Raw genomic sequence first — 26,723 nt, 5'->3', positions numbered from 1 at the left:
TTTAACAGTGCTTATCATATCATTAAAGATAAACATTTACTGTTTTTAATCTTATCTTTTGCTTTCAATTACAGAATGCATTGCAGAATTGCAGAATATTGACATAACACTGGTGCTATAAAGTTCATTTATATCTTTTTCAGTTAATACTTTTTTCTCTAATTTTTTTCTCATAATTGCCTTTAGAGATCCCTGAAGACCCAGAAATTGCAGAAGAATATTATAAAGATGAGTTTGAATCCTATTCAGAAGACAGTGAAGAAGAGGAAGATGCAGAATTGTCATGGACAGTCTCTAAGACAAATCACCAGGTATATGTGACCTTTGAGAACACTGTATACACTTGATGCTCATTTTCCATGAGAAAACTGAGTTCCTTCCCAGAATTCATCCTACTGACACTGCTGATTTTTTTTTTCTTTTATTAGGACTGTGTGTATGTAACAATAACATGAATTAATTGTATGTGTATTATAAGATACTGATGAGAAAGGTTTTTGCATTCTTTCAAGATTAAAGATAACACTCCCATGAATGCCATAAAGCAGATTATTGTCAGAAAATATCCTTGTAACTCCAGAACACTCAAAATGGGATCCTCTCAAATCATAGCTATGATTTAAATTAAATTAAAGCTATACTTTAAGGTATACTTCAAACATAAGATCCAAGTTCCAGCTCTAGTTCCCAGGCAAAGATAGTCACCTCTAGTTCCTGCCTATATTAGACATATTTTCTAGGACAGTGTGATGAATGATGAGCCTAAACTGCTGCAAGACTTGGTCAGCAAATCTATAGATTTTCCCACCTTACAGAAAGTATCAGTGTAGAGAAAACTTACTGTTGAAAGGCTTAAAGTAGCTTTATCAGTTAAGGCTGCCACAAGAAAGTCAGGAACTGCAGTGTGAAAGTTGAAGATTATTGGAAAAGGCACCTAATTTAAATCTGGTCAGAATGAGCTAAGATGAATCTTGTCTCCAGTGATCAAGTCTCAGTGAAATCAATAAACTTAAGTGCCTGAGGCAGTTCTGAAAATGGATCTTCTTCAGCCATTCAGGAACTATTAATTTCTCCCATGGGCCACCAGTTTCAAGCATGTTCTACAGTGGCTCTGAATGGTACTATCTGGTTCTGCCTAGGAGCAGTTACTTTATTCCGTGATCATGTGCAAAGTTTGCAGAACAGGGTGTTATGTCTTCTGCATTTCAGGGAACCAGCCAAGTAGACTTATAACCTTCACTAAATTATAAATTAATTATGGTTTTTGAAAAATTTGAACTAATAGCTTCTTTGAGATGTAGTTTTTAAGGCAAAAATAAAGTGTGAGAAATCAGAACTCTACTTCTACAACAGTAACAGGGGATTCTGAAATTGTCCCACAAGTAAAACTTGAAGTTTACTTAGAAACAGCTTCATTCAATCTGGACATGTCCTCTTAACTTTCAAATTAAACACACCGGATGTCTTAAAATTCGGGAGCAATTTGTGCAGTATTGGTCTAAAGAAATTGTTATTCAATTATAAACAGTGGTTTATCTTAGACAATACTATTTTTCAGTTTGCTGGGTTTATGCTTACCCACAGCTCATAGACATGCAAAGAAACCATTGCCCACAAAGTCTACCACAAGATACCCTTGGAAACAAAATTGCTGCTCATTTTCATCAGACTCTGAGACAATTTTTCTTTTTTAGAATGCCTTCTGAAATTTTCGTTCAACTTTCATTGATGGTATCATTAAGTGTCAATCAGTAGTGTTTTTGAACAGGCAGACTGCTGCTTAGAATTAATGAACGGCAGAAGACAGAAATAGATTTCTCAGTAATACAGAATAAATTAGGTGTTGGCATTCAGATGTGAGGTACAACCCTCAGGCTGGACTGACTAAAAATTCCATGATAAGAAGCAGCATGGTGGGCTGGAAGAGCCATCCCACTGGCACCCCATTGTCTCTGTCCAGTCCCCGTGGCCCTGAGGCTTTGCTCTACCAGCTGACAGAGCACTGATCCTTTGTGAACCGTCCTGCACAGGCTGAGTGGAATGCACCCCCGTGACCATTTGCCTTTTGGGACTTCCTCTGTAAAAGAAGATAATTATCTGTGCTTTTCTCATGTTGACCCCAGCACCTTAAGATATTCAATAAGTGTGTTTCTGGGTATTGACACAATTTCCTTTTCTATTTCTTGGGAAGTGAAAATAGGTGATTTTTGCTTTCTCAAGTGAAAAATTCTGCCTTGAATCCAAGGTGAAAGCAGACTGAACATAGCTGTACAAATCTGAACATCTGTGTCTGAAATCAACAAACAGAAAGTCAATACTGTGAGGGGAAGTAAGCAAGTATTATCAGGGAGAAAACATCTAATGCAGGTTGGATGGAATAGGCAGAGAGGTCCCTCTTTGGTTATTATAAAAGGATTTACAATTATTAACATGCACACAACACCTTCCTTTGGATATCAATGGTTATGCGAGGTGAATCCCACTCAGAGATAGGTGGGATCATGCTCAGTATTAATAATGAGCTTCAAATCCTACCAGAATAGCAAAGGTTTGCTTCTGCAGTCATTTACTTAATACCAAAACTCCTATTTCTATTATGGGATTCATACTCTTAAACTCTCTTCAAAGTATATACTCTTTCTTCAAAGATACCTTAAACCAAGCTTTTGGAGGTGTGTGCTAAAAAAGAAATTATTCCACTGCAACACAGTAAGGGCTTGTAAGGTAATTTCTGCAAATCTCTTAAATTTCCAATCCCAAGATTGCTTTACTAGTTACTTCTGTGCAGAGAGTGCAGAAATGCTGCATCTGGTGGTGCTCTCTGGTGACCCCATTATTTCAAACAAGGATTAAAAAAAATTTCCAGTGTTCATGCAGTAGCAGGGGGTCAGAAAAGTCATCTTTATGAACAGCATATTAAGGTGCAAGATGTAGAAAGGGATATGAGCTGTTTATTCAAGCTATATTAGGCTCCCATAGATGTCAAGACAGACTGAGAAGTAGCAGTCTCACATGGGTTGTAAGGCCACTTAGGAAGGTGGAGTTAGGTGCTGAAACACTGTCATTTTAGAGGTTTAGGATAGCAGCTGAGAGGGCTTTTTTTCTCCTCTTGATACCTTTCAGTACAGCCTATCTGATTTCATATACATTGGCCAGAACAGGAGTTTAATGTCCTTTATTCCTTTATTTTGGAGCAGAAATGCACATTTACAGATTTCAAGCAGAAGTTTGACAATTACTTCTCCAGACCTTTGCCTCTTCAAGCCTGTGGCTCTTTTCCCCATGTTTTTTTTTTTTTCCTAGGAAGACCAGTTTCTGAATACGGGGAAATCATGAAATAGAGTGACAAACTATTTTAAAAAATATTTTAATGTGTGATGCTTAAATGAAGTTTCATCTTGAAAAGTTAGTGGGTATTGAAGCTTCCATTGGCTTTGATTTAGCCGAGATGCTAGTGGATGCTCTTTACTGCAGTTCATCACCATGCTCTTAGTGTTTTTTCTCAGTGACCATAGTAACAAATTTACCCTCTTCATTATGACAAAGTCTAATACTGTGGTGCAGTAGGCTCCTATTTTCAAATTCCAAATTGCTTCTGAGATTGTCAAGACAGACAATAAGACATAAATTATCATAGCTCCAGCAGCTCTGAGTGGTCTGTGTGCTGTGACCCCAAAGATGCTCCACTGGATTCCCAACACATGTTTTGGCATGGTTTATTGCTGTTAGACGTGGAGTTGTTTGTTCTGAATCTGAAATGTGCAAGCGTTCACCCACACTGGCCCTTATGCATGGGAGTGCCTCTCTTCTGGGCATCCATCACAGTCCCTTGTCCATTCCATAGGGCTTTGCTTTCTCTGAAAAAAAATAAATAAAAAAATAAAAAGATTAAAGAAATATATTAAATGAAACAGCTATATCCTCTTCCAGTGCTAAACCCAAGTGGGGAAAAGACAGGAGTGATGAAAGAGGTGAAAATATATCTTTTGCCTTACTGCATAATAAGAAAACAGCTTTGTTGATATAATTGGAGTAAATATGATGTCCTGTTGTGAGAAGTCAAAGGTTTGGGAATTACAGGCTTTATCCCATGAATTTTTTATTTTAAAAAAGGTTTTATTAAAGCAATAGTGTTGTATATGGTTATTTACTATGTTTTGTCTGTCTGTAGATTTGTGGTTAACTGTTAGTGATAGTGAAAAAAATAATTACAAAGCAATATTAGCAGAAAATCAATATAACTTTTTAGTTTTGAATGACAAAGATTTAATGACTTTTTAATGAAGTCCTAATGGTTCTTTTCTTTAGAAGTACAGAGAAATTATATCTGTAATACTAAGTCTGTCTTAATTCAATATTCAGTATGTACTGTGTATATTAACATTAAGAATGCATTCCCTAGCATTTCCTGGCTGCAGAATTGGAAACCTTTGTACTGACTTGATCCAATCAGGACCCCACAGGCTGCTCCAAAAGGGCAAAGAGGCTCCTTTCAACCTAGGAGCTTGTGGGCTACCTGCTGCAATGGCCAGCCAAGAAGCTGATTCCTGCCTCGCAAGTCTCAGCTAAAGTAGCAGAGCCTGTTTCAGACATAAGTCCATGAAACAAATTGGGGTGAAGAAAAGTTAGTTTATGCTCATCCATAACAGTTCCCACTTGCACCAGAAGGTGTCTGACCAGCTGGAAGTCATTGCCAGCAATTATTGCTGTCCTGTTTAGGTACGCTGGCAGTTCCTATGTTGAGAAATTTAGAATGGGCATTTTAGTAAGATCACTGAAGAACACAAAGCAGATTGTAGAAGTGGAGGTCAATAGAGTTTCTTTTTATTCCATTAAGTCTTAAAGGCATAGAGTGCTGACTATTTTTCTTAATATGCATTTTTGACATATTTTTTAGCAAGGTCAAAATTTTGACTGTCAGTTTTAATAGTCAAGAAATGCTGTGTTGTTAATGTAATATGGCAGCATCTTCTGTACTTTCAGAGTCCAAATTTTTCTTGGACTTCCATAAAACTGTGATTTACTTCCTGGACAACAATCATTGCTTAATGGTCAGAACTTTAAATTTCATCTGTGTACGCAAGCAGCATTTCATATGAAAGATATCATGGCAAAACTGTTAGCCATCTGTTCAGTAGCAGAAGACTTGAAATATAAAAATGTTAAAATCTCTTCTTAATTAAAATTTTTTCAATTAGTTGTTGTTACTAGACATGTAAGTAGATGCAATTACGTGAAAGATAAGTATTAATTTGCTGTGAGCAACTATCATAAGCATAAAAAATTTTAGTATAGTTAAAAAGTACATACTTGCATTTTTCAATGTAATATTGTTTTAGATATTCCAGGACTAACTGATGATAAAATGCTGATGTATTTTCAGAGACTGCACACCACCCTCCGCAGTAAATGTATATTCCATGCACAGTTGTTCTAAACACTTGTGTTCTACAAGGAATCTAACTTAAATAGTTTGGTTATAACATCATTCCAAAACCTGATGCTTTAGGAGCAGAAAACACAGAAAATATCCTGGGAAATGTAACTTCATCAAAGGCTAGTCTTGACACTTACTGGTGTGATACCCTCTATGTTTGTGGGATCGTACCCCTGGAACATAGTGTTTGTGTTTAGGTTTGTGCTCACACTAATGCTACTCCTATTTCATTTTTTCACAGGACAGTGATATGGAGGCAATGGTTGAGCACTTGGAGAGTGTCCTGAATAGCAGCTCATTGGGTAAGATGATATATCTTCTTTAGAGAGCAACAGTTATTAGCAGTCTGTATGCATCACTGTCCAACTATTTCCATTTTGTAACAAAATAACTCAAAAAATGTGATCTCCTTGAAAATTACTTCCTTTATCTACTGCAGAGAAGTGTAACTGTGCCAAAAGAAATGGCATAAGTATAGTTAAGTGCTTTTGTTGAAAATAATAAAGCCATAGAGCATGATAGGCAGAATGTTATTGAAAAAACTTTTAAAAACTTGGCTACTGTTTTTTTTCTCCAGAGGAAAATATTTGAGGATGTGTAAGCTATTTTATAGTTTTTAATCCTGGTAACAATAAGAGAAAATGAATTAAAATATTTAATTTTTTAAAAAATATGATCAAGGTTTGGATAATACTTAATTTATGTAACAGTACCTCATTACAGGTACAAAGGAAACAGTGAGAATTTAAGTTTGTAATTTAATCTAAAAATCTCTGGCAAAATATTGTCTATAGATTTAGAGCTTGAAAGCCTGGGTTCTTGTGGTCTGCTTAAAAGCTAAAAAGAAAACTTATGTGAAAGAAGGCTATTTACTGTGGCTGCCACAGTCACTGTCCTCAGAGGCCACTGGGTGGGACTGTGCCAGTGTCTAGGTTTGAAAAGACAGGTGTCTGCTAAGGAAGGCAGCAACTTTTCTTGAAATGGAAAAATGTAAACCTGTCCCCCTCCCCTTTTTCTGAATTATTATAATCTTGAAATCAAGGGGCATTCAGGCAAAGATATGGGAATAGGAATAAAAGCTTTTTATTAGGAAAATTAAAATAAAAATGCAGTAGTAGAAAAACAAAACAAAACAAAACAAAAAAAACCCAACAAAACAAAAAGAACACCGAAAAACACACCAAAAAAAAAAAACCCACAAAAAAACCCCACCCAAAACCCACTGTCAGTGTCAGAATACAACCTGACACCCTGTTGGTCAGGGTGTTGGTAGCAGTCTGATTAAATGGTGGCTGCAGTCCTCTTGGAGGGACAGGTGTAGTTCTATTAAAGCAGTGATCTTGTAGAAGGGCGTAGTTTTCCTCTGAATGTCTGGTGGTGTAGATGGGTCTTGTTATCTTCTGGGAATCCAGTGGAGAAAGGCTGACTGCAGTGCTCCGAGTCTCGATTATATCCGGGTAGGAATGCTTGGCTCCTCCCCCTGTGTGGATCATTTATCTCCCAATGGGATGATATCATTTTATCAGTCATGCAGTGAGACACAATGGCCCATTAACAGCAGATATCCATCCCCCTGGAGGGAGGATGGGTCATGGAAGAGATAAAGAACACTGCCCTACTTGGTTTTAACAGATGGTAATAGAATACCTGCTTTTGGTTACATCTTGCATTGCAACCCAAAACAGCCAGCAGCAGCCTGAGTGTGAGCTGCCTGAAAGGCCAGCTGAGTTCCTGAAGTCTCCCATGGGAACTGCAGTTTCATTTAGCTGCTTCATTTGCACTCATTCAGTTGGGATAAACCTGACTTGGTATTATCTAAAACCACAACAGAGGAGACTCCTAGGAAGTCCTCCTTCCAGAGATTCTTCCAGTACTGAGCTCTGTTTCACCCCTGCTTGTGAGCATGGACAGATGGGGAGAGCCAAAGAAGGAGGATGAAAGGGAGTAATCAAAGCTGTTGCCATCATAGTCTTGTAGCCACGGGTCACCTTTCTGGGACCCATGTCAAGAAGACCCTCAGGACTGAATGAAGGAACACTTACATCCAGTTTCTCTTCACACTTAAAGAGAACCTCCTGCCTCCAAATTCTGCACTCATTTATGCATTTGCAACATCACTGTCTGCAATGGGTTTGCAGACGTTGAAATAAGAACAAAATTTTGCTCTGTGCTTCAATATTCTGTCATTTACTTAAAGAAAGGAATTGCCTTGAAGGCTGCTGAGAACATACAAGAATATTAGCTGAAGACAAACAGTGGAGTTTTAAAGCTAATCTTAGTATTAGAAACTCCCTTATCTTAATCTTTTTCATTCAGTATTAGGGACAAGAAGATGCCCTTTTAAAAATTTTAATATTAAATAATTAAATTGTACTTTTATCACTAAAAAAATCTTCAACCAGTCTGTGCTGAAACTTATAGCCTTTCTCCAAGCTAAGGTAGTAATTAGGTATGATTTTCTCCAGAGAAATATATGTGATGATAATAAGAGACAAATCTCCTTTTTTCTTTTATCCATTTTTTTTTCCTTTTATCTTTATGCCCAGTGTCATTGAGAAAGTTTAAACTTTCATTATTTTAAGTTCTTCCAAAATCAAGCTATAAACCTGCAGTTGGGGTAATTTTTTTGTTTGCTCATGTTCATTTATACCTTGCATATTCTTCACTGGGCTCTAAGTTCCCATTACATCAAATTTTTTTTGTATATGGTGCATTTTACATAGGTTAGGTATCTTTTTCACCCTAAAGCTACTTTGTCCCCTTCCAGGTCTGCATTTCTTAAACTGACCACTTGCACATTGTTTTTAGCCATGGCTTTGCCCGTACCAGCCAGAGCCTCCCTCCTTGTTGTCCCATGCCTGTAGTTCTTTATACCTCATCCTTTGTTCCCACTTTTCAAGGCATCTGCTGTTGTACCAAGCCTATGCTTCTCTACATTAATTGAATTAACTTAGTTATAAATATGTCTTTCTACACAGGATACTACTATCCATCTAAAAAAATGGGTTATACTTTACAAGAATAAGTGGAAATTAAATAAAATAAAACACTACATAGTAATTAGAAGAACTACTGCTATAGCTTAAGCAATTAAATAAAAATTTCTGTCAGGACAAGACAAGATCAGACAAAGCCTGAAGCCTTGCAGACTCAGTTCCAGGTGTGTGGCCTGGTGCAAGCAGTGGCAGTACCATATGAGTGGGCTACAGACCTACAGCAGAATTACAATGGCTACTCCTGCAACAGTATGGATTTCATGACAATAATAGGGCAATAGAAGCAGGAATTTGGCCAGGACAGAACTCTTTATAGCATCTTTCATTGTTAAAGTATTACAAAATATTATGAGTAATTTCAAGCGGTTGTTAGAGAATGACCAGGAAGAAAAACTAGAACTTTTATGTCAGCAAAGGCCAAGATAAAAAGGATGCAATAAACATACATTGTTTTTCAGCGGGTGGAATTTGTTTAGAAACCTCAGTGTTCATAAAAGGACTTGGGAGGTAACTGAGTTTTCTCCTCAAGAGGTCCCAGAATCATTCCAAGTACCAGAGGTATTGTGGTTCACGATTGCTTTTGTGTTGATTACACAGGTCCATGTGAAGTTCATTTGAAATAAGATAGGCCATGCTGATAAACTGAAAAATTGGGAAGATCCCAGAAAAAAGCTGCAAAAGATAAGAGAGCTTGAAAAAGCAATTTTAAATTTTACTAAATTTGCTTGGCATTAAGGAAGACAAGATTAGGGGCAGTTGGGTCACTTTTTATTGTTTATGAATCTGGAAAACACATCTGATTCTAATCCTTTATATCTTGTACAAAAAGGCATTGTAGGATCTCATATGTAGCATTGAAAGCTAAAGAAAAGAAATCTGGAATACAAACGGAAGTTTGTGATTCAGTGGAGATAACAGCTTCACAACACATCATGACTTATGAAGAGATGCAGTAGATATGTATCACCAATTCTATGGTCATTCGCAGAAATGTTTGTAGGAATGCCTTTGGACCATAATTTATGAAAACTCTTACCAGATAATGCACCTGTGAATAAATTCCTTTCTCTACAGCCCCTCAGTGAAAACCTCAAACTGGTGCTCTATCACCTGAGAGGACAAAGATCTTTTGCTCTTTGCCCTACCTTGTTTCTGCAATACTGGATTAGACACTGGGAGATATTGAAATACATTTAGAAAGTCACAATAAGTGGTCTTGAAAAGTCAGTGCTCTTGTTGTTTCATTTGGTTTTGCTTAATGGATCAAGAATGATATATTGGATAGAAAATCTAAATAATTATCTGGTAACTTTTTGAAGAAGCATAGTTCCTTTTCATGTGTACATGTGTGTACATGTGTGTTCCTTTATGTGGGTACACAAGCTGCCTGGAGCTGGGTGCAAAATATATTCTTGTTCAAGTAACTGCTTCTAAGAAAATACCTTTGATGTAGAAGTTGGTATGGTTATGAATCACCTCAGCAAAATTTGTTGATGTGTGCTGTAGCACCAATGTATCAAGCTCTTAGCAGTCTTCACTGAGAACTCTTTTTTTTAATGATTAACCACACCTTTGCAGCATCCTACAATATTCAGGCTGTGCTGCCTTGCCGTAGCCAGAAAATCATATTAAATGGAGAAGAAGATAGAGAGTTTGCACAAAGAGATGAAGTTTTTCTTGGCCAACTGCCAATGTGTAAAATAGACAAAATATTGTTTAGCCAGAAATCCCAGGGGGAAAAAAAACAAAAGAAAAAAGCAAACAAGAAGAATGTGTTTAATAAGGAAATGTCAGAGGAGAAGGAAATTTTGTAGCAATAAATATACTGAATTCACTAAACAGAAAGAATGTGCCGAGCTCTTACTACAGTGATATATCCTGTAATAATAGTAATGCCAGAATTTATCTGGTGCCCCTGGTTAAATGTAGTCTTTCTTCAGAGACTGCAAGGTTTGTATTTTCCTTAGGCCGCTGGTGCTCAGGGCATCAATTTTTAATTGGTTTCGGAGCACCAAAGCCCTACATCTGGGCCTTAATACTGCCCCAGCTGAGAGAGGAGCATGCAGCTCAGTAAGTCACGAGCACTGCTTTGCACAGCACCTGGGGTTTCCTCAGAGCTATCCTGAGGATAGCTGAATTTTCCAATGTCACTAAAGGAGTTGAATGCTTACAGACTCCGTGTAAAAACATATGGATATGCATTTGCACTGTTACAGTAAATGATCAGGGAATGTTTTTTGCATTAATGGGTGAAATAACTGATTGCCAGTAAGAACTGGGCTTGTCATTTTTTCATTTTTTAAACTACATTAATTATACCTGAGTTGTGTAAGGCAACAGAAAACTCCTAGCCATTAGGTGTAAAGATAAGCTAGAAAAATGTTTTTAAATGTGCAATTGTTTGTCCATCCTGCTAACAGAATCAAAAATCCATTTCTTCTGTGCTTCTAAGCTTCTGAATCCAGCAGACACTCACTGTGAGTGATTCAGTTGGATCACTCATGATAGAAAGTTTTAATCTCAGTATTCAAATGGATATGATCAGGGTCTAGAATCATGTAAGGCATAGGAGCTTAACTGTTGGGAGAGCCATGGTTACACATTCCAGGGAAACATTTAGTGTTCTCTGGGGGTGTCTACACCAGCTCATAGAGGGAGTGGAGCTGCAAGCTCCCTTTGGTTGCATGTGATCCCTTCAATGCAGTCCAAACTAAGCCAAATCCCAGCTGAGTCCCAGCTAAAAACCCCTGGTAGGAGGGAGTATGTGTTCATTTAGACAAGACATTGTGTTAACATGTTTGACTTTTGTCTTGTTCCTACCCTATGCAAAGCCCTCCCATGCCTGTTCAGAACTTGGGCCCTGTGTGGCACAGCCCACTCATTTACACCCTGATACATCTCCTGTTTCGGGAAGTGAAATCCTAACGCCAAACAATTTGCAAGAAGAAGCTAAAATAGCTGCTTTGTTCAGCTTAACAAACTGAAAGCTGAAATAGGATCTCTTTTTCCAATTACAAAGAAATGAAAGGAGTATGCAAAAGGGAAGGAAAGAACTACGTAAGCCAAGGGAAAGTACCGGCACAGGAGGAAAATGAGCATGAGCTGCTCGATAAAGAAATTTTATCAGGAAATAAGAAGGGAGATTTTAGCCATTAGCTCCCAGTGAGGCTTTGAAATTGTCTTTCAATGATAGCAGTCAGGGAAGAAAGTACATACATTTCTTAGGAAAACCACAGTCTTATATGATGGGATGACTACACGAAATTGCAGCATATTTGAGCTGATAACCCTGACAGTCCCCTGTGATTCAGCACTTCTGTGTTCCTGTGGAGGAGTTCCTCAGTGGTATGTGAGCCCTAAGTCCTGAAATAATGCAGCAGCTCACAAGGCCTGCAAACAGAAAGAGTGGAAATGTGTGTTTATGCATATGTTATTTCTTACACATACATATGTATTTACATATACAGTAAGTTTTTATACATATATATATATGTATTCATACATAAAAAGAGTACCTTTATCTGAAGGAGAAACTGATGTTGTAAGATAAATCCTTCCAGTTTACAGTAATGATCAAGCTTAAGGAGAGACTTTCCTGTTAGGATGAATGTTCTTGTTCTTAAAGATAAGTAAAAAAATAGTGGGAGAAAATGCATATGGTCTCAGAAAATTTTATTTTATTGGATATTTATCCATCCCAGCACTTCCTCAAGTGATTGTCCTTTCTGTTGTAATTCCTTGTGTATTATACAGAAGGAAAATTATTATTATTATTATTCTGGTGCCTTTAAGCTATAAACCTACTTGGCCCTCAGAAAGGAGTTGCCCTTAATGTACATTTAATAATTTAATTAATCTTTAATTAATGTGGCACTGCCTTGTGAGAAACAGGAATAGTCTTCCTCCTTCTGACTGCCCTTGGTTCTGCAGTAGAGCTCATGGGATGAAGGTCAATAAGCTTGTGTGTCTGTGCATTGATTTGTAGGCTCGAGGACTGTCACCGGAGTGTCTCCAGGGGTGCCCCAGGGATTCAGAGCTCTCAACAGCACAATGGCTGAGACCAAGCTGAAACACATGAGGGAGTAAGTAGCATATCTATGTGTTACCAATGTGCAGGCAAAGAATATGGATTTGAAAAACTGCAAAGCACAGCAAATGAAACCCAAAAATACCATCAACAAAAAGAAGTGGATGGTAAGGTGTTTAGAGACTTGCTTGCTTGCCTCCAGAGAGGATGAAAGCTGACCGTCACTTCTGATTGCTTTCTTGTAAGCTGAACAATCACTGACATCCTTCCAGGATCCAGTTTGCCTTTCCTGCTGTCGGTGTCATTCTGAATTTCACTTGCTGTATTAGCACAGCCCATGCCCATAAATCACCTGCAGATGTACACATTACCATCACATTTGCTCCCTCACCCACACTTCATTCTTGCCTGGAATGAAAAGTAAGTGGGTTTGTTTCCCATGGTGATATGATGTTTTAAACTAACCAAAATTGCTGCTGTTTTCTGGGATTTTCAAATGAGAGAGAGGAATGTATATGGGCAGTTCCCTTTGAAACTCATTGTCTACTTGTTTTCAGCATTGCTGAAATCCCAGCTTTATTTATAAAGGTTTCAGCGTCTTAATAAAACAAAGTTCTGTGCTTCCTTTCTAGAATATACTGGTTAATGTACCTTGAGCCTTTATCTTGATTCACTAATTTCTGTCCTTCCAAGATTTATTGCATCCTAACTTAGGTGCTGATCTGATAATCATAGTGATGTGTATTATTTTTGAGCTCAAATATTCTTTGCAATGTTGCAAGATTCAACTGCTCTCAGAATGTAAACTCTTTAAAAAAGGGCAATTTTTTCTCTTGTGTAGGTGGACAGTGCCAATAATGTGGTGGATGTTACTGGAATACAAATAAGTTCGAACAGTAGATGCTAATAGTTATTTAAGTGAGCTCTCTGAAGAAAATGAGTAGAATTCCAACAGCATTGATAGCAATCACTGTTTAAAACAAATCACCATGTACTTCAGGAAAATACCAATCACATTTACTCCTGATAGAAGTTGTTTTGTTTTATATTATTTCAAGATGCAGCAGCTCCCAGGGTTTCACTTCACGGCTTACCCTTTATTGTGCAACCAGTCTCAGGTCTCACAGCCTTCCACTTACACTGCTTTCCATTCTCCTTTCGTGGAAACTACTAATAAAAAGAAATTAATGCAGTTTGTTGTCCCAGCTACTTACAAGGTGAGATTTTTAGTCAAAATGCCTACTTAACTTACAGATTTCATCCAGTGTTCTCATGGTTCCTGGATAAAACTTAAAACATTTGAACTTCATGATCATTGCTTTTAGGGCTGAGGTATGATTAGATCACTTCTTTCTAATTCTTTTTTTCCAGTACTGTTTCATGGTTTTCATGGTTTGTTGTGACTCACAATATTGTCTTTTCTCCAAAATATAGCATGACGTTTTTTATTTTCTAAGTACATAAAGGTGAAAAAGGACTTAATTGCTTGGAATGTGAAGTGTTAAGGAACAAAGCAAGGAAAAGAGTACCCAGCATGTGTAGTCAAGGAGATCCCTGCAAACTCTGATCCATGGCCAATCTGCACACAGGACACAGTAGGGTTTTCACTGGTGAGAAGGAAGTACATTTGGTTATGAATCAATACATAAAGCCACAGCTTCTCTGCTCATCCCTCAGCAAACCTCATATGATGTGTTTGTTGAATGCTATTCACACAACAGTGCCACATAAGCAAGGCTAATGTAATTTAGACCTGTACTATTCAGTTTTAGTCAGGTAGATGCAGACTCTGGGGGGGGGGCGGCTCTTCCAGATGACAGCTTCTGAGGAAAGAGAAAATGTGGGGGATTTGTCTTACAGAAACTGAATAGCTGGAGTTCCTAAAAGGAAAGGGAAGAGCAGAGCAGGAGAGATAAAGTGGAGGTGTAGTGAAATCTGTTTGGGTGTCAAGTCACTCTAGAATGAGAACTATTAAGGTTTGGGATATGCACCATTTTCAGATGTTAGGAGCAATAGATTCTGATGAGGGAGACTCCTGTGTCATGAACTGCTCATAAAGAAAGTTTGTGCCCACACATTACAGATGACATTACCGGAAGAAAGTGTCAGTAGCTCTGATAAAATGGTAGATTAATCTAAAACAACACAAGGTCTAACAGTGAAAGCGCCTTTTAGCCATTTACAATTGATGCGTGAATAATGTTGGCTTGCAAACAACGGTAGCAAGGCAGTCACTTGACAAGATGTTATATGCTCATTGCTTGAGTTACTGCAGCATAATTCACTAAATGCCTTCTTTGACTTGCTGTGTATCAGAGCATCAATTTAGGAGGTTTCTACTGTATTCTTATGCAGGACTTGACAGGGATACTCAGGTGAGAGCAAAGCTGTGCTAAAAATCTTTATGGGAATATAGAAGGAAACTGCTGAACCCCGGTAGGAGTGCTTGGTGTCTTCCTATTTTAAGTGAAAAGAAATGGCTGTTTTTTCACTACAGCCCCTAAATATTTCCCCTGACTTTTTCTTTCCAATTCACTCTCTGTTCCAGTTGATCACATGCAGCATCAATATGAATTGATGTCTTCTCAGTAAAAGTCATGATAAAATCACCAACTCCAGTGATAACAATTTCTAATTTGTTATATTTGGCATCAGAATTCATTATAGAATTTATAAGAGCAGAGATTTAACTTTAGTTTTCAAGCAGAGTTCATTGACTCCACAAAAATCTCCACTTCAGTGCTAAGCATTTCGATACTGGGATCTGTAGTGTTGATAAGAAATCTCCATTTTTTGAACTAGCTCCCACCAAGGCTACCATTATGCTCCTTCCCAGCCTTGTGTGCTAGCAGCGAGAAATCAACCAAATATAGAAATGGGAGCTGTGAGACTCTTATTCCTCATAATGGGCTTTGAAAGCAAGGAATCTTGTTAGGCACAGGAAATGGGAGGAGCCATTTCCTGGCATTTTCTGTCCTGACCACCATCTAATTCTCGTGGTGGTCCCCATCCTTGATGGTACAAGGTAACATGGTGGATGCTGAGTCTGAGAAGCATTACTGCCACATGGTATGGAGAGCCAAGTTATCTTCATGGAGAGATCCATGAAGACAAACAAATGACTGTTCCACTGAGGTTCCCCTATAGAGATTTTCCAACTATGCATCTCAGGAGAGAATCACACTGTTCTTCAGAAGCAAATCCTCATGCTAAAGCATTTTTCCCCTATCAGATTAAATTATAGTAGCACCTATTAATTTTTTTCCCCTGAGGTCCATACAAAAAGCTCAGTACAGATGGTTTTGTGCTCCTTTGTAGAGATATCCATGAATATCTACAATGAGTCATTTTAATAGCTATGAACTTTAATATGCACTTTAGAATTCAATAAAATGTATGGCAGTAAAAGGAAAAGGCTTTTATGCCCCAAATTTTAAGTAAATTAAAATCCTTTAGCCCAGCAGTGAGCACCTCTTAGTCATTCCCCAAAGTCTTATGCACAGCAGCATACCACGATCAGGCAAAAGACTTCATCATCCCCTGCTGAGTGTAAGTAAAGCAGTCTTTCAGAAGTCATGAAGAAAAGGCATTGGGTGATATTTTTATTCTGCTCCTGTGGATGCTTGTAACACTATTGGTTTAGACTCATGAGGAGTATGTATATATGCTTCTTGTGCTTTGATGCTGCCATCAAATGCATCACCTATCTTAAAAATTCAGAAATAAAGGTCATTTTGAGGTCATTCACTAGGCACTAGATGTTCTTGAGGTAAGTAGTCCTAAAATACCAGAAGTATAGAAGACTTTTGGTACATTTATTTGTGCAATTAAAAAAAAAATAAAATATTGCAGTAAAGAAAGTGTTTCCTTGATATAGTATTTCAATTTACACAGAGTGGACCTTTCTGAGCCAACTGAAACTGGTTTTGTTATGGAGGTCATTGTGGGCAGCTTTAGTGAAGACAAAAGCCACAAATACAGAAAAGCTAATTGTTTTTTAAGATTTTGATTTAAAAACTTGTCAGTGACCTTTTGATTGCTATTGACTGTCATGCTGAAGGTATCATGATGTAAACTTGCTTGAGAAATAAGATATCTTTTCACAGACAAAAGACATATTTGGTAAGGAAGTTTACTGACACTATCTGAACTACCATGTTTTTGCAGGTGAATAGAGTACTCTTGAAGGTATTGATCCTGAAATGTTTTTGAGCATTGAATTTCCTCTTACACACATAACAGCATTCTGTCCAACACTCCATTTTCAGGTAATAATTTCTGTCTGGTGATCCCAAGACATCTTACAGCATGACTATAGTTTTCTGCATCTCATGGGCTAAGCCAAAATTTTATTTACATGTCCATCTTCCTTGTCACAGTTTCTCACACCTCATTTTTAAAGGCTAGTCTCAAATGAGTGTAATGAGTTCATTATGGAAACAAATTAAGCATCTTAGTCCAAGAGTTTCTCTTTCTTTTACTGAAAATCTATTTTAAGGTAATTGCACCATTACCTTCCAGACCCAAATCTGAAGAAAGTATTTCGGGTTTGCTGTTTGCTTTACAAGCAAGTGAGATAAACTCAGTGGGAACATTGAAAGATTGAACCCTGCCTGAGTGTCACCAAGGTGGGATATTGGTTCTTGGTTTCTGTCAGGGAGACATGAGTGCTGCGTTCTGGGGCTGCAGGATCATGTCCAGGGAGGCTACCCTTACCAGTGACCAACATGGGACACCAATGAGATGGGCTTCTGCTCAGGAAACCATTTATCCAGCACAGGAACCAGCTCCGCTTAGATCCAGAGACAGAGAGCCCCAAACAGAGGCTGGGTGATGGGTTTTGTGGGACAGAGCCAGGGTGGAGTTTCAGGTCAGGGACTAATAGGAACAGAGTAAGGGAGAAACCCCAGGGGCTCAAACCCAATCAGAACACCCTGGGCTGCCACTCCATGAAGGGTCCAGCGTGGAGAAATTCCTCCTGGGCTCACAGGGCCCATCCCCCGAGGCAGAGGAATGGAATTCATTCTCTCTGAGCTTTAAAGCTATGCTTCTTACTTTAACAATGCTTATCTGAAACTAAATCTCTGCCTCCCTGGGCCGGGGACACCTCACAAATAAGTGAATGCTCCTGGCTCAGGAGTCATTGCTGTCCCAAGGCAATGACTGAAAGAGAAATTTGGAATAGGTAAATCCTGGGCTTCTCCTGCCTAGGAAGAAATTAAGCTGAGTGAGACAGTGTCTGCTGCTCAGAAGCATAGGAGTCCTCTGCAGCAGAAGCAGCACCAACCCCTCAAGACCAAAGCTGAAGCTTTGGCTAATAATAGTCTAATTCCTCAGGCATTTTCTATGGGTCTTTGTTCAGCTTCTTCCCACTGTCCATACTCCTCCCCTTTCCGTGATAAAAATGGGCTGCTTCTCTTGTTGGCATTTTGCCTCTTATGCTGCTCCTCTCCATCCTGCATGTGAGGATGGGAAGAGCACATCACCTGCCAACACCATAATTTCAGCAGTTCTTAGCAGCTTTACATTTGTTATGGTACACTTTGAAATGAATAATGAGAACAAACTTAGTAGTTAGAGTGAGTGAGTATTGGGGCACAATTAATGTTTGATACATTTTCTTGGGATGCTCCTCTTTTTCCCATTTTACTTGAACCTCAGGTCGTATCCTTAAAATGATGTGTAATATTTTGCAAATTTGCTAAGATATGTAAAGAAAACACAGATTTTTTTTCAACTTCTCTGCTCAGCTGTATGCCAGCTATAGATCCATGAGTCATTCTGTTATTCTGAATTTTTAAGGACTTTTTTTTGTAAGGGAACAGTAACATTATGATTCCTTTAGCACTAGAGAGTTTTTATTCACTTTGAAAATTGCATTTCAGTAGCAAAACTCCTAAAATTTTAAGCATAGATTCACTTATTTTAAAATGTCAAGTGGCCCCAAACACTCAAAAGATTCAGTGAATTAGACTTCTTTTTGTTTTGCACACAAAGCATAGCTTGCCTAGTTTCTTGTGCTGTGCATACATAATGCAGAGATTGAGCTGTTCAGATTTCCAGCACCTTGATTTTGTCAATAGTTTGCAAACACGAAAATGCTTTCACGCAGCATTAATTATATCGTCTGTTTTCAATATGGAACCACTCGAAGAATTTTGACAGTTTTTACTAGAATAGTATTGCAACCTTGGGAAGTTTACTTGAGAGAAATAAAGGTAGGGAACTTTCTAAGAGGTTTGATGCAGGAATGACCAGAGCTCTCTTTTGAAAGATATAAAATGTTTGTTTTTTAGGAAAAAAAAAGTACTAGGCTTCTATCTATGTCTTTAAATACCTGAACAACTCTGTGAAGCTTGTCTTCTTTTGATGCAGACCCAGAAGAAACTGATTGTGTCAATCTTTCTAGGCCTTTCTGAAAATCACAGATCTACTGTCCATAGTTGGTAATTGCTTTCCTTTTTTTCTCTTTAGAATGGTATCATCGTGGAATTGTATGGCTCTGCCAAAACGTGAATTTGCCTTAGCCCTGTTTTGTGCTAGGAACTTTTTAAAGGCCTACAGATGTGAAAAGAGACCTGAAAGAAGTTGTGGACTTAATCCACTTAGCTTCAGACCCCATTGAGTGGATATAGATGTGAACTTACCTTAAATGTTTGATGTTCGAAAAACTGTTTGCATAAAACCTTATGTAAATGGTTTGGGAGTCTTTTTGTGTATATGTTAATGTCTATTTTTATGTATATGCATATACTGACTTCAATATTTGTCATAATTAGACATCTCACATTACACAGCAGTTGGTATTTTTTTATCTTTAAAATGTCTTTTTGATTGGATTGTTTAATAGTATTTTTACTGTAACCTTGTATGGGTGTTTAGCATAGCTCAGAGCTTGAGTGCTGCTTTACTTCCCTCTGTGGCTGTACAGTGCTCAAGCCCAGCAGGAAATTTTGTGAGTAAATTACTGTGGTGTTCGTGATATTTCTGTCAAGAACTGTCCATCTCCATACCAGCTGATTACATTAATCTCTCCATTTAAGCACCTGACTTATTGACAACTTTTTAATGAGACTGACTTATTGCTAACTCAGAAATGCATTATTTTAGATCCAGTAGTAACACTTAATAGAATATGGCTAAAGATAATGCTTGGATTGAGAAAAAATGCATATATAGTTATAAATATTCTGATTGTTTCTTTGTAATGCATAAATACTTTTTTTCTTTCTCTGATAGGCAAATTGTTGGTTTTAAAACTATTATTTTGATATGAAATCCTAAGTCAGGAGAGACCCCCCTCTCAATATTAAGCCATGTAAAAGGAAATCAGCATTAACTCTGTATTACCACACATGAACAAAGGAGAATGCAGTTATATTCTTAAATTCTTACAAGATCTGCATATAGTTATTGAGTTTTCAGAGGTAACTACTGTATCCTCACATGCTCACATTCAAGAATTAGCTGTATATTGTGCTGCTTTTTACACCTTTATGAAACAAATGCATTGATAAACAAAGCAAATAGCATCAAGTATTTGTTAAGTGTGCCATGAATTCCTGCTTGATCTTGATCAGTGGTGCTGAAGGAATTAAACTAATGACTTTTCAAAGATTCTTTGAATGCCATGGCACTGTTAAAAATCAGAATGTTGTTTAAAATAATTATAGAAAGACTAGGAAATCTCAGACTGTGTATAAAGCTGCTGCAGCTCAGGGACGTGTGTTTCAGGTAATTCTCCATGGCCACAGTGGAGCACAGTGAAACAGTGCGCACCCTACCTCATGAAGAATATCTCTATAGAAGCAAATATATTTCCTCTTATTTTTAGTACTGGTTGTAAATTTCTTAATATAGGAAGACTTTAAAATTGCAGTATTGCGGTTTGATTTAAATGACTGTGTTTTGTTGTAATTTGTTTCCTTCTGTGGAAAATACTAAAAGAAGCACATTTTCTCTTATGATAAAGCATCTTCTAAATTTGTAGTAGCTAGAATTCAACTAACAGCTCTAAATTCTAACTAGCGCTTCTTCCAAGAGCAGTTGTCAGCTTCAATTCCTATTTTATTAATTAATTTATCTCTGAGCATGAGGTGCATGGAGAATATTATTGTTGATATTTCTTCACCTGTGTGTCTACATCTTTTAATAATAAGATCCTTCTTAACTCATGGGAAAACATGTCCCAAATATGCTTTAGATTTTTCAGGTCTTTGAAGTAAGACATCAGAGAGTTTTGTTTGCAATCAAATTATGGTGCTTTAATTCAGGAATTATGAAGTAATTAAGGATGAATTAGGAAAATTATCCTTGTGTTTTCAAGTGAAGAAATTTTCATTCAGCAGTAATGTGAGGATAGTCGAAGTCCATTGAGGCTTGAAGGTGAAAATGGAGTCTAATATTAGTAATTCGTATGCCTTTTCTTACTAGCTTTTATATCATAATACTTTCCATTATCTTTTCTATTTTTTTTTAATGAGCTCTTTTCTTACTTAGCCATTTTTTTCACATTCCCAAGACTGAACAGCTGTCAGAACTAGAAAAGTTTTGCCCTACCTTTAGATATAAGTTCCTAAAACCTGAATCATGGAACTTATTATGTCCTTCTCCTAGCAGATCTCAAGGGGTCTTTAAACAGCAACAGAGAAGTTATGTTGGAAATGAAGATTTGAACCCAGAGCCATTTCTTTCAAGTGTCAAAGTTTTAATCATTCATAGTCAGTAATGCCAGCAAACAGAATGACAGAAAGATAACTTGAGAGGACAGAGATCTTTTGTGTTCTGACTGAGATAAACCTGTTTGTTTACTGAACCATGAGATGCTGTAGCAGATATCTTAAGATTTTCTGGTACAGTTAGAAAACAATATTTTGTATGAGACTAAGGATATGTAATTTCCTGATTCTTTTGCAAAGTCATCTCAGGAGATAAATGTAACAATCTTTTTCACTGAGATTCATATCAGTACTGGTTAGCTGCAAAGTGGCATGATTGTACTGTTTTAAAGAGAAATATGAGGTTAATAAATTGATGCTTGGAAATACCATTAATTCAGGGACAAATCATTGTTGGATGTATTGATGAGAATCCTAAAGAATACTGCTGGACTCCATGGGGTTAGCTCCTTGAGTTAGGAAGAACAGAATTTAGAGACCTCTACTGAAATTATTCTTTCAAAGATCCCTGTGCATGCTTTTATGCTCCATGAGCCAAAATCAACACAGATTTGTGCTCTGCTTTACAATGTGCTCTTTTGGTGGTGGATGCAGGTGGCCTGGCTGCATTCAAAAGGATAAATAAATGCCCAGTGGAATGGGTATTCCATGTCCAGAAAGTTTCTTTGTTAGGGTTTGCATTGATGTGGGCATGAGTAACTGGTATTTTTAAATAACTGAATTTTCTGTTCTTCTTAGGAGCAGTGTGTTTGTTGCCTGTTATGGCAGGGGTGAGATGGTATTGCTGGTTCCTGATCTGGAGGGACTTTCATGGTGTTACTACTCTAGTGTGTTCAGTAGAGGCTTGTGCAGAGCCTGTCCTTGCACGGACCACACACAGCTCTCTGAAGGGGATCCCAGTGAGACCAGGATGGCTTTAGATGATAGTTGCCATCGTGCCAAATGACACTGGAAAGTGAGAAGCTGAAAAACCCCTTAGCTGCTGATTTGTGTAGTAGCTACCCTTCAAGGCAGGTCATGACAAGTTGTTGAGAGATATTAACCTGGCTGCTAACACCCATGGAGGAGCACAAACTTCAGCATTAATCTTGTTTTGTGGCTTTTGTCAGTGTGGCATAAAGGTAGGTGTATTGTAATTGATGTCTAAGCCAGAAAGGAGACGTTAATAAGTAGCTGGTAGCAGAATAGTCAAAATAAAGACCTGTGGGATAATAGAGAATTCGTTGTTCACTTAGGAAAGATTTACAACTTCCTCAGCCAGCTGAGAATACAACATTATTATATTGTCAAATTTTAGTAATTTTGCACTGATGCTTAGAAAATCAACTGCAAATCACCAGATAGCCTGATAAATTCATTAGGTCCAATGACTTGGAATGGTTTTAGACACGCTGTGTCTTAAAATTGCAGTTCTCAAGGTTCCTATTTAGCTCCCCTCTAACTCCAGGAGTGCCTATGATTTTGCTGATGTTCTTTACTGCATCTTGCATACTCAAAAGCGCCTTATCCTTGATAGAACCAAGTCTCTATTTTATGTCCATGTTCCATAATTATCCGCAAATCAAATATCAATATGGTGTTTGGGTCTTGTTGCAGTTAATTTTCTCAGGCATGTGTTGTGTGCTGCATGAGAGCTGGCAACAAGAGGCTAATTTTTTTTCAGGCCACATCTTCCATGGGTGACAGTGTCCTCAGACTGGCAATATCTGCTGTGCAGCCAGTGGGTTGATGGTCACAGCACGTCCCCAGCCCTGTGCCTCCTCTGCCTGAAGCACTGGGACTGCTCTCTGCAGGGGATTGAGCTCAATGGATCCCTCCATCTAAGACTGTAACAAGGAAAGAAAAAAACCAATCTGAGATATGACATTTAAGCACATTACTGAGTATCACCTGAAGCCAGACCCTTGATTGGTAGAGCCTGATGTAATTTCTTGGATTTTAAGACACTGAAAACTAATTTTGGCCAGTGTGGGATGGAGGTCTGGCCCACAATTTTTCACAGTAGTGAAATCCCAGATGTCAGGTATCCCCTTTGTTCGTGTTGCCTTGGCTAAAAAAGAGATGATGACTCACAGTGAGTTTGTAGCAGATAAGCTATAGGATAGCATGAAGAGAGTGCCAGTAAATCAGAAAACATGGATGGCCAAATGTGACTGTAAATGAGAGTTCTGCACTTCTTCTCACACCACATTTGGTGGTAAGGCTTTGATTCTTTTCCAGACATTTAGTGCAGGTATCCTATGTTTCATGTGAAGTAGCAATCTGTAATTGTGCCTCTCCAGGATTTTACATGGGTGGACAAATATCCCTTAGCACAGGATCAGGGCCATAATGGACAAACCTCACTTTCCAGGAAGCACCTTCCCCCCTCCCTCCATCAGGATGATAGATTCACTTGGTGACGCCTCTTTGGCATTTACTCTCTGATATCCCACACTTCTGCCTCTCAAGGCCAAACAGAGCCTGATGTCTTCTTTTGTAAAAGCAGGTTATAATTTTTGTTACCTACCCTGTAATTTTCAACCTATGAACATTTTCCCCTTAATTGTATTGTATCAGCTATTATACAGATTAGCTGGTTTGTGTGCTCTGCCAAGCTGAACAGAGAAGATTCAAGTCTGCAGGTCACATTTGTTAGCAGAAGCAATACTCCCAAGGTATATGTTTGCTTAATTTTTCATCTTGAAATAGACAGGACTGCCAAAAATTAAACCTACTTGTCTAAGAGGGAGAGAGGAGTCATTAGAGGCACTGATGAAGTAGCAGTGATTTCAGGATAGCTTTTCATGTATTGATTTTTAACTATTGGAGAGAAATAGTGATATTTTTGATAATGTTTTCTGAAGAAATGTACATTGTCAAATCTCTGTTTAGCTTTCAGTGGTAATCCAATCTCTAGGCTTCTAGCATTGGAGAATTCATTCTTTCCAACAGTTTTTATTTTCTCCTAAACAACATTCTTGGTAGAAAAAAAGGCAATTTCTAGTTATAGGAAGCAGGACTGAGTTAGGTCTAGACCTGTAGAGATTCCAGCTTGGCCCTTTGACTTCTGATCCTGGGTCTTGGCTTTCTCTGCCCCAGGTTCCTGATCTGCCTCTGTGTCAGGAGCCAGCAGAGGGGTGCCCTGAAGTCAAAGGGGCATCACACCTGGGCATGATGGAGGTGCTAGAAAGGCAAAGAGCAAGTGGGACGGGAGAAGTTTGAGGAGCAATAAAGTAGAATTCTTTGCAATGTTTTCATAAGAATTGGGGAATTTATATAATATGGAACTCTTACTGGCTGACTTTTCACTCTGAGAATGTTTTTCCTCAGCAGTAACAGGATGACCACTGATAAAAAGCAACTAGGTTGATTATGCTATTGGGTGAGAAGAGTTGACCTTGCCCTGGTGTTAGACATGTAGCAAAATCAGTACAAAACCAGGAAAAACTGCAGCTGCAGTTTGTGAAGTTGTTGTTGGGAGTTAGGTTTAACTATTTAAACTGCTATGGGAAGTGTGCCTGCTCCCATGTGCACATTTACTGAGGTTCTAAGCCTTAATGCTGGCACCAGGAGACATCTCTGATCCCCTTCTCTGCCTGTGTATAGATCATCCTTTGTACAGCCACAAGCTGAAGGTGTCCCAGCTCCTGCTGCCTCAAGCACTGGCTGGGAAGCCTACTGCTGGCACCATACGACATGGTTCCCTTCAAGTATCCCCTTTTTGTCTAAAAGACAACCAGCTCTTAACTGCTCTAACATGTAAAGGCTCAGTGAAAAAATCCAAGTCAGAAGCATGAAGAGCAGGCAGATAGTCTCTGATACACTGAACGAAAATTACCGTGGTATTTTCATCAAAATATGAAGCCATCACTGAGTGACAAATTGTATGTTACCTGTGATACATGAATTTAAATATGTTTTGCCTTTAGGAGGAAGAAAGGCTGTTCATTGTCTTGCAGTTTTCAAATGGGTCTTTTTTATAAATCAATATTAAGATGTTGTGAGTGTGTGTTTTGTCACTGAGTTACATATCTGGGTTCTGATAAAAGGAGCACTGTAGAAAAGAAAAAAGTGTCAAGTTAGCTCATGCTGAGCTTGTACAACGTTTTTCCTGTATTTGATAGAAGCTAAAATAAAGAAATTAATAACAAAGTGTGCCCACATAAAATGCCACTGGTGTTCAGCTGACTGGGGTAGCTTCTTTTGGTTTTGATGAAATCCAGAGGCAGTAATACATGTGTGTTTACCAGACTTGTAGATAAAATCATCTGTCAGACTCAGCATGAAGAGGATTCTTGGATTGTAACAATGAAGATAGCCATGCTTCCCATGATTTTGCTATGGCCAGGTTTTTACTCTTGGGCTCTTTGTATAGCGAGTAATCATGGAGAAAGTCACCAGAAAACTTTAGTTCCTTTCACTGTCAGGTAAACAAGGTGCATCATGATATAATTTTAATCAAACCTACAACATTTAGAAGAAATCTGCACTAGCCAATGCTTGTGTTACTATATAACATGAATTAACTTTTACTTGACTTTTTCTATAATATTTATCCCCAGATCTGCCATTGGGAAGCTGGGAGTGGAGACATTTGAGGCCGTGTACAGCTGCCTCAAGGAAGCGAGACAGCAGAATGCCAGTGAGGAGCAGATCAGGAGCTGTTTGGAGAAACTGGTTTCTAGAGCAAGTGATTGCTTCGAAGTGGATCAGCTGCTCTACTTCGAGGAACAGCTACAGGCTTCAGAGCCACACCTGCAGCTGTAACAGTGTGTCAGCAACAGCTGGAAATGGTGTCGAGGGGAAAGGGACCTCCTTCAGGCCAGCAGGCAAGTACAGAAGGTGTTTGGAGGACAGTGCTGAAGGTAATGTAGTACATAGGCATGTAGGTAAGCCTCATTTGAGAGTCCAGACTGCAGTGAGAAGTGGGTAAATATGGATTGAATTTCAGGGGCAGGAAGAAGAACAAATGTTTGGGACAGTGGAGGGGAGGATTCACAGTTATTCTGTCCCCTTTTTCTGCCACTTAAAACATAAGGAAGGGTGTTCTAGGCTGTGGCTGGATGCCAGTCCTGCACTCAGAGCATCTCTGGCAAAGCTGCCTCTGATGGAATGATGCAGGATTAGACTCCAGCTGTTGTTTATTTCTGGTCCTTATGATATTTAAGTCCATAATTTTTGTAATTTGGCAGATTTACTCTTAAACATGTATGTATGGCCACTCAGCCCCTAATTGTCTTGTTATTGATTGTTCAAAGGCCTGCATTTAATCTGAGCTTCAAAGGAATTATGGAAATACATACATATGTGCATATTTATATACATACATGCATGCTCACATACACAGGGATAGGTGTGTATATTCATACTGGCAGAAGTATGCCTGGTCATACACTGTACTTGTATAGAATTTTGGATTAAATTCGTTCTTCAAAAATGGAATAATAAACTGATTTTTTTTTTCTGCCTTGCACATTTTTCCTGTTAATGTTCTTTCTTAGTGTTTATGCTCCCTTCTTCATATGCATCCCACTCCTGCTGATTTCAACTGTATATCAGGCTCTGATTATATACCTGATGTTTTCCTCTACCTTTTCCTTCCT

At 38.3% G+C, this 26,723-nt stretch overlaps 1 protein-coding gene across 3 annotated transcripts in view; it reads left to right on the top strand.

Annotated features, from left to right (window-relative positions):
* The window catches only part of NEK11 (NIMA related kinase 11), an 83,823-nt gene extending 57,360 nt beyond the window's left edge, over positions 1–26,463 (top strand). For all 3 annotated transcript variants that reach the window (XM_088055376.1, XM_088055369.1, XM_005519155.3), the window contains 4 exons: positions 187–311; positions 5,679–5,739; positions 12,419–12,515; positions 25,683–26,463. In XM_088055376.1, the coding sequence (XP_087911502.1) occupies positions 187–311; positions 5,679–5,739; positions 12,419–12,515; positions 25,683–25,887 (488 nt within the window). In that variant the 3' untranslated portion in view covers positions 25,888–26,463. The remainder of the gene's footprint in view (positions 1–186; positions 312–5,678; positions 5,740–12,418; positions 12,516–25,682) is intronic.
* The last annotated feature ends 260 nt before the right edge of the window (positions 26,464–26,723 follow it).

The sequence above is a fragment of the Pseudopodoces humilis genome, chromosome 1, assembly GCF_049639895.1.
Source record: "Pseudopodoces humilis isolate 2021_Gansu_Grassland_sample_001 chromosome 1, ASM4963989v1, whole genome shotgun sequence".
In the NCBI taxonomy this organism is placed as follows: domain Eukaryota; kingdom Metazoa; phylum Chordata; class Aves; order Passeriformes; family Paridae; genus Pseudopodoces; species Pseudopodoces humilis.
Note: the sequence above shows the minus strand (reverse complement) of the source record. Positions and strands in the feature narration are given on the sequence as shown.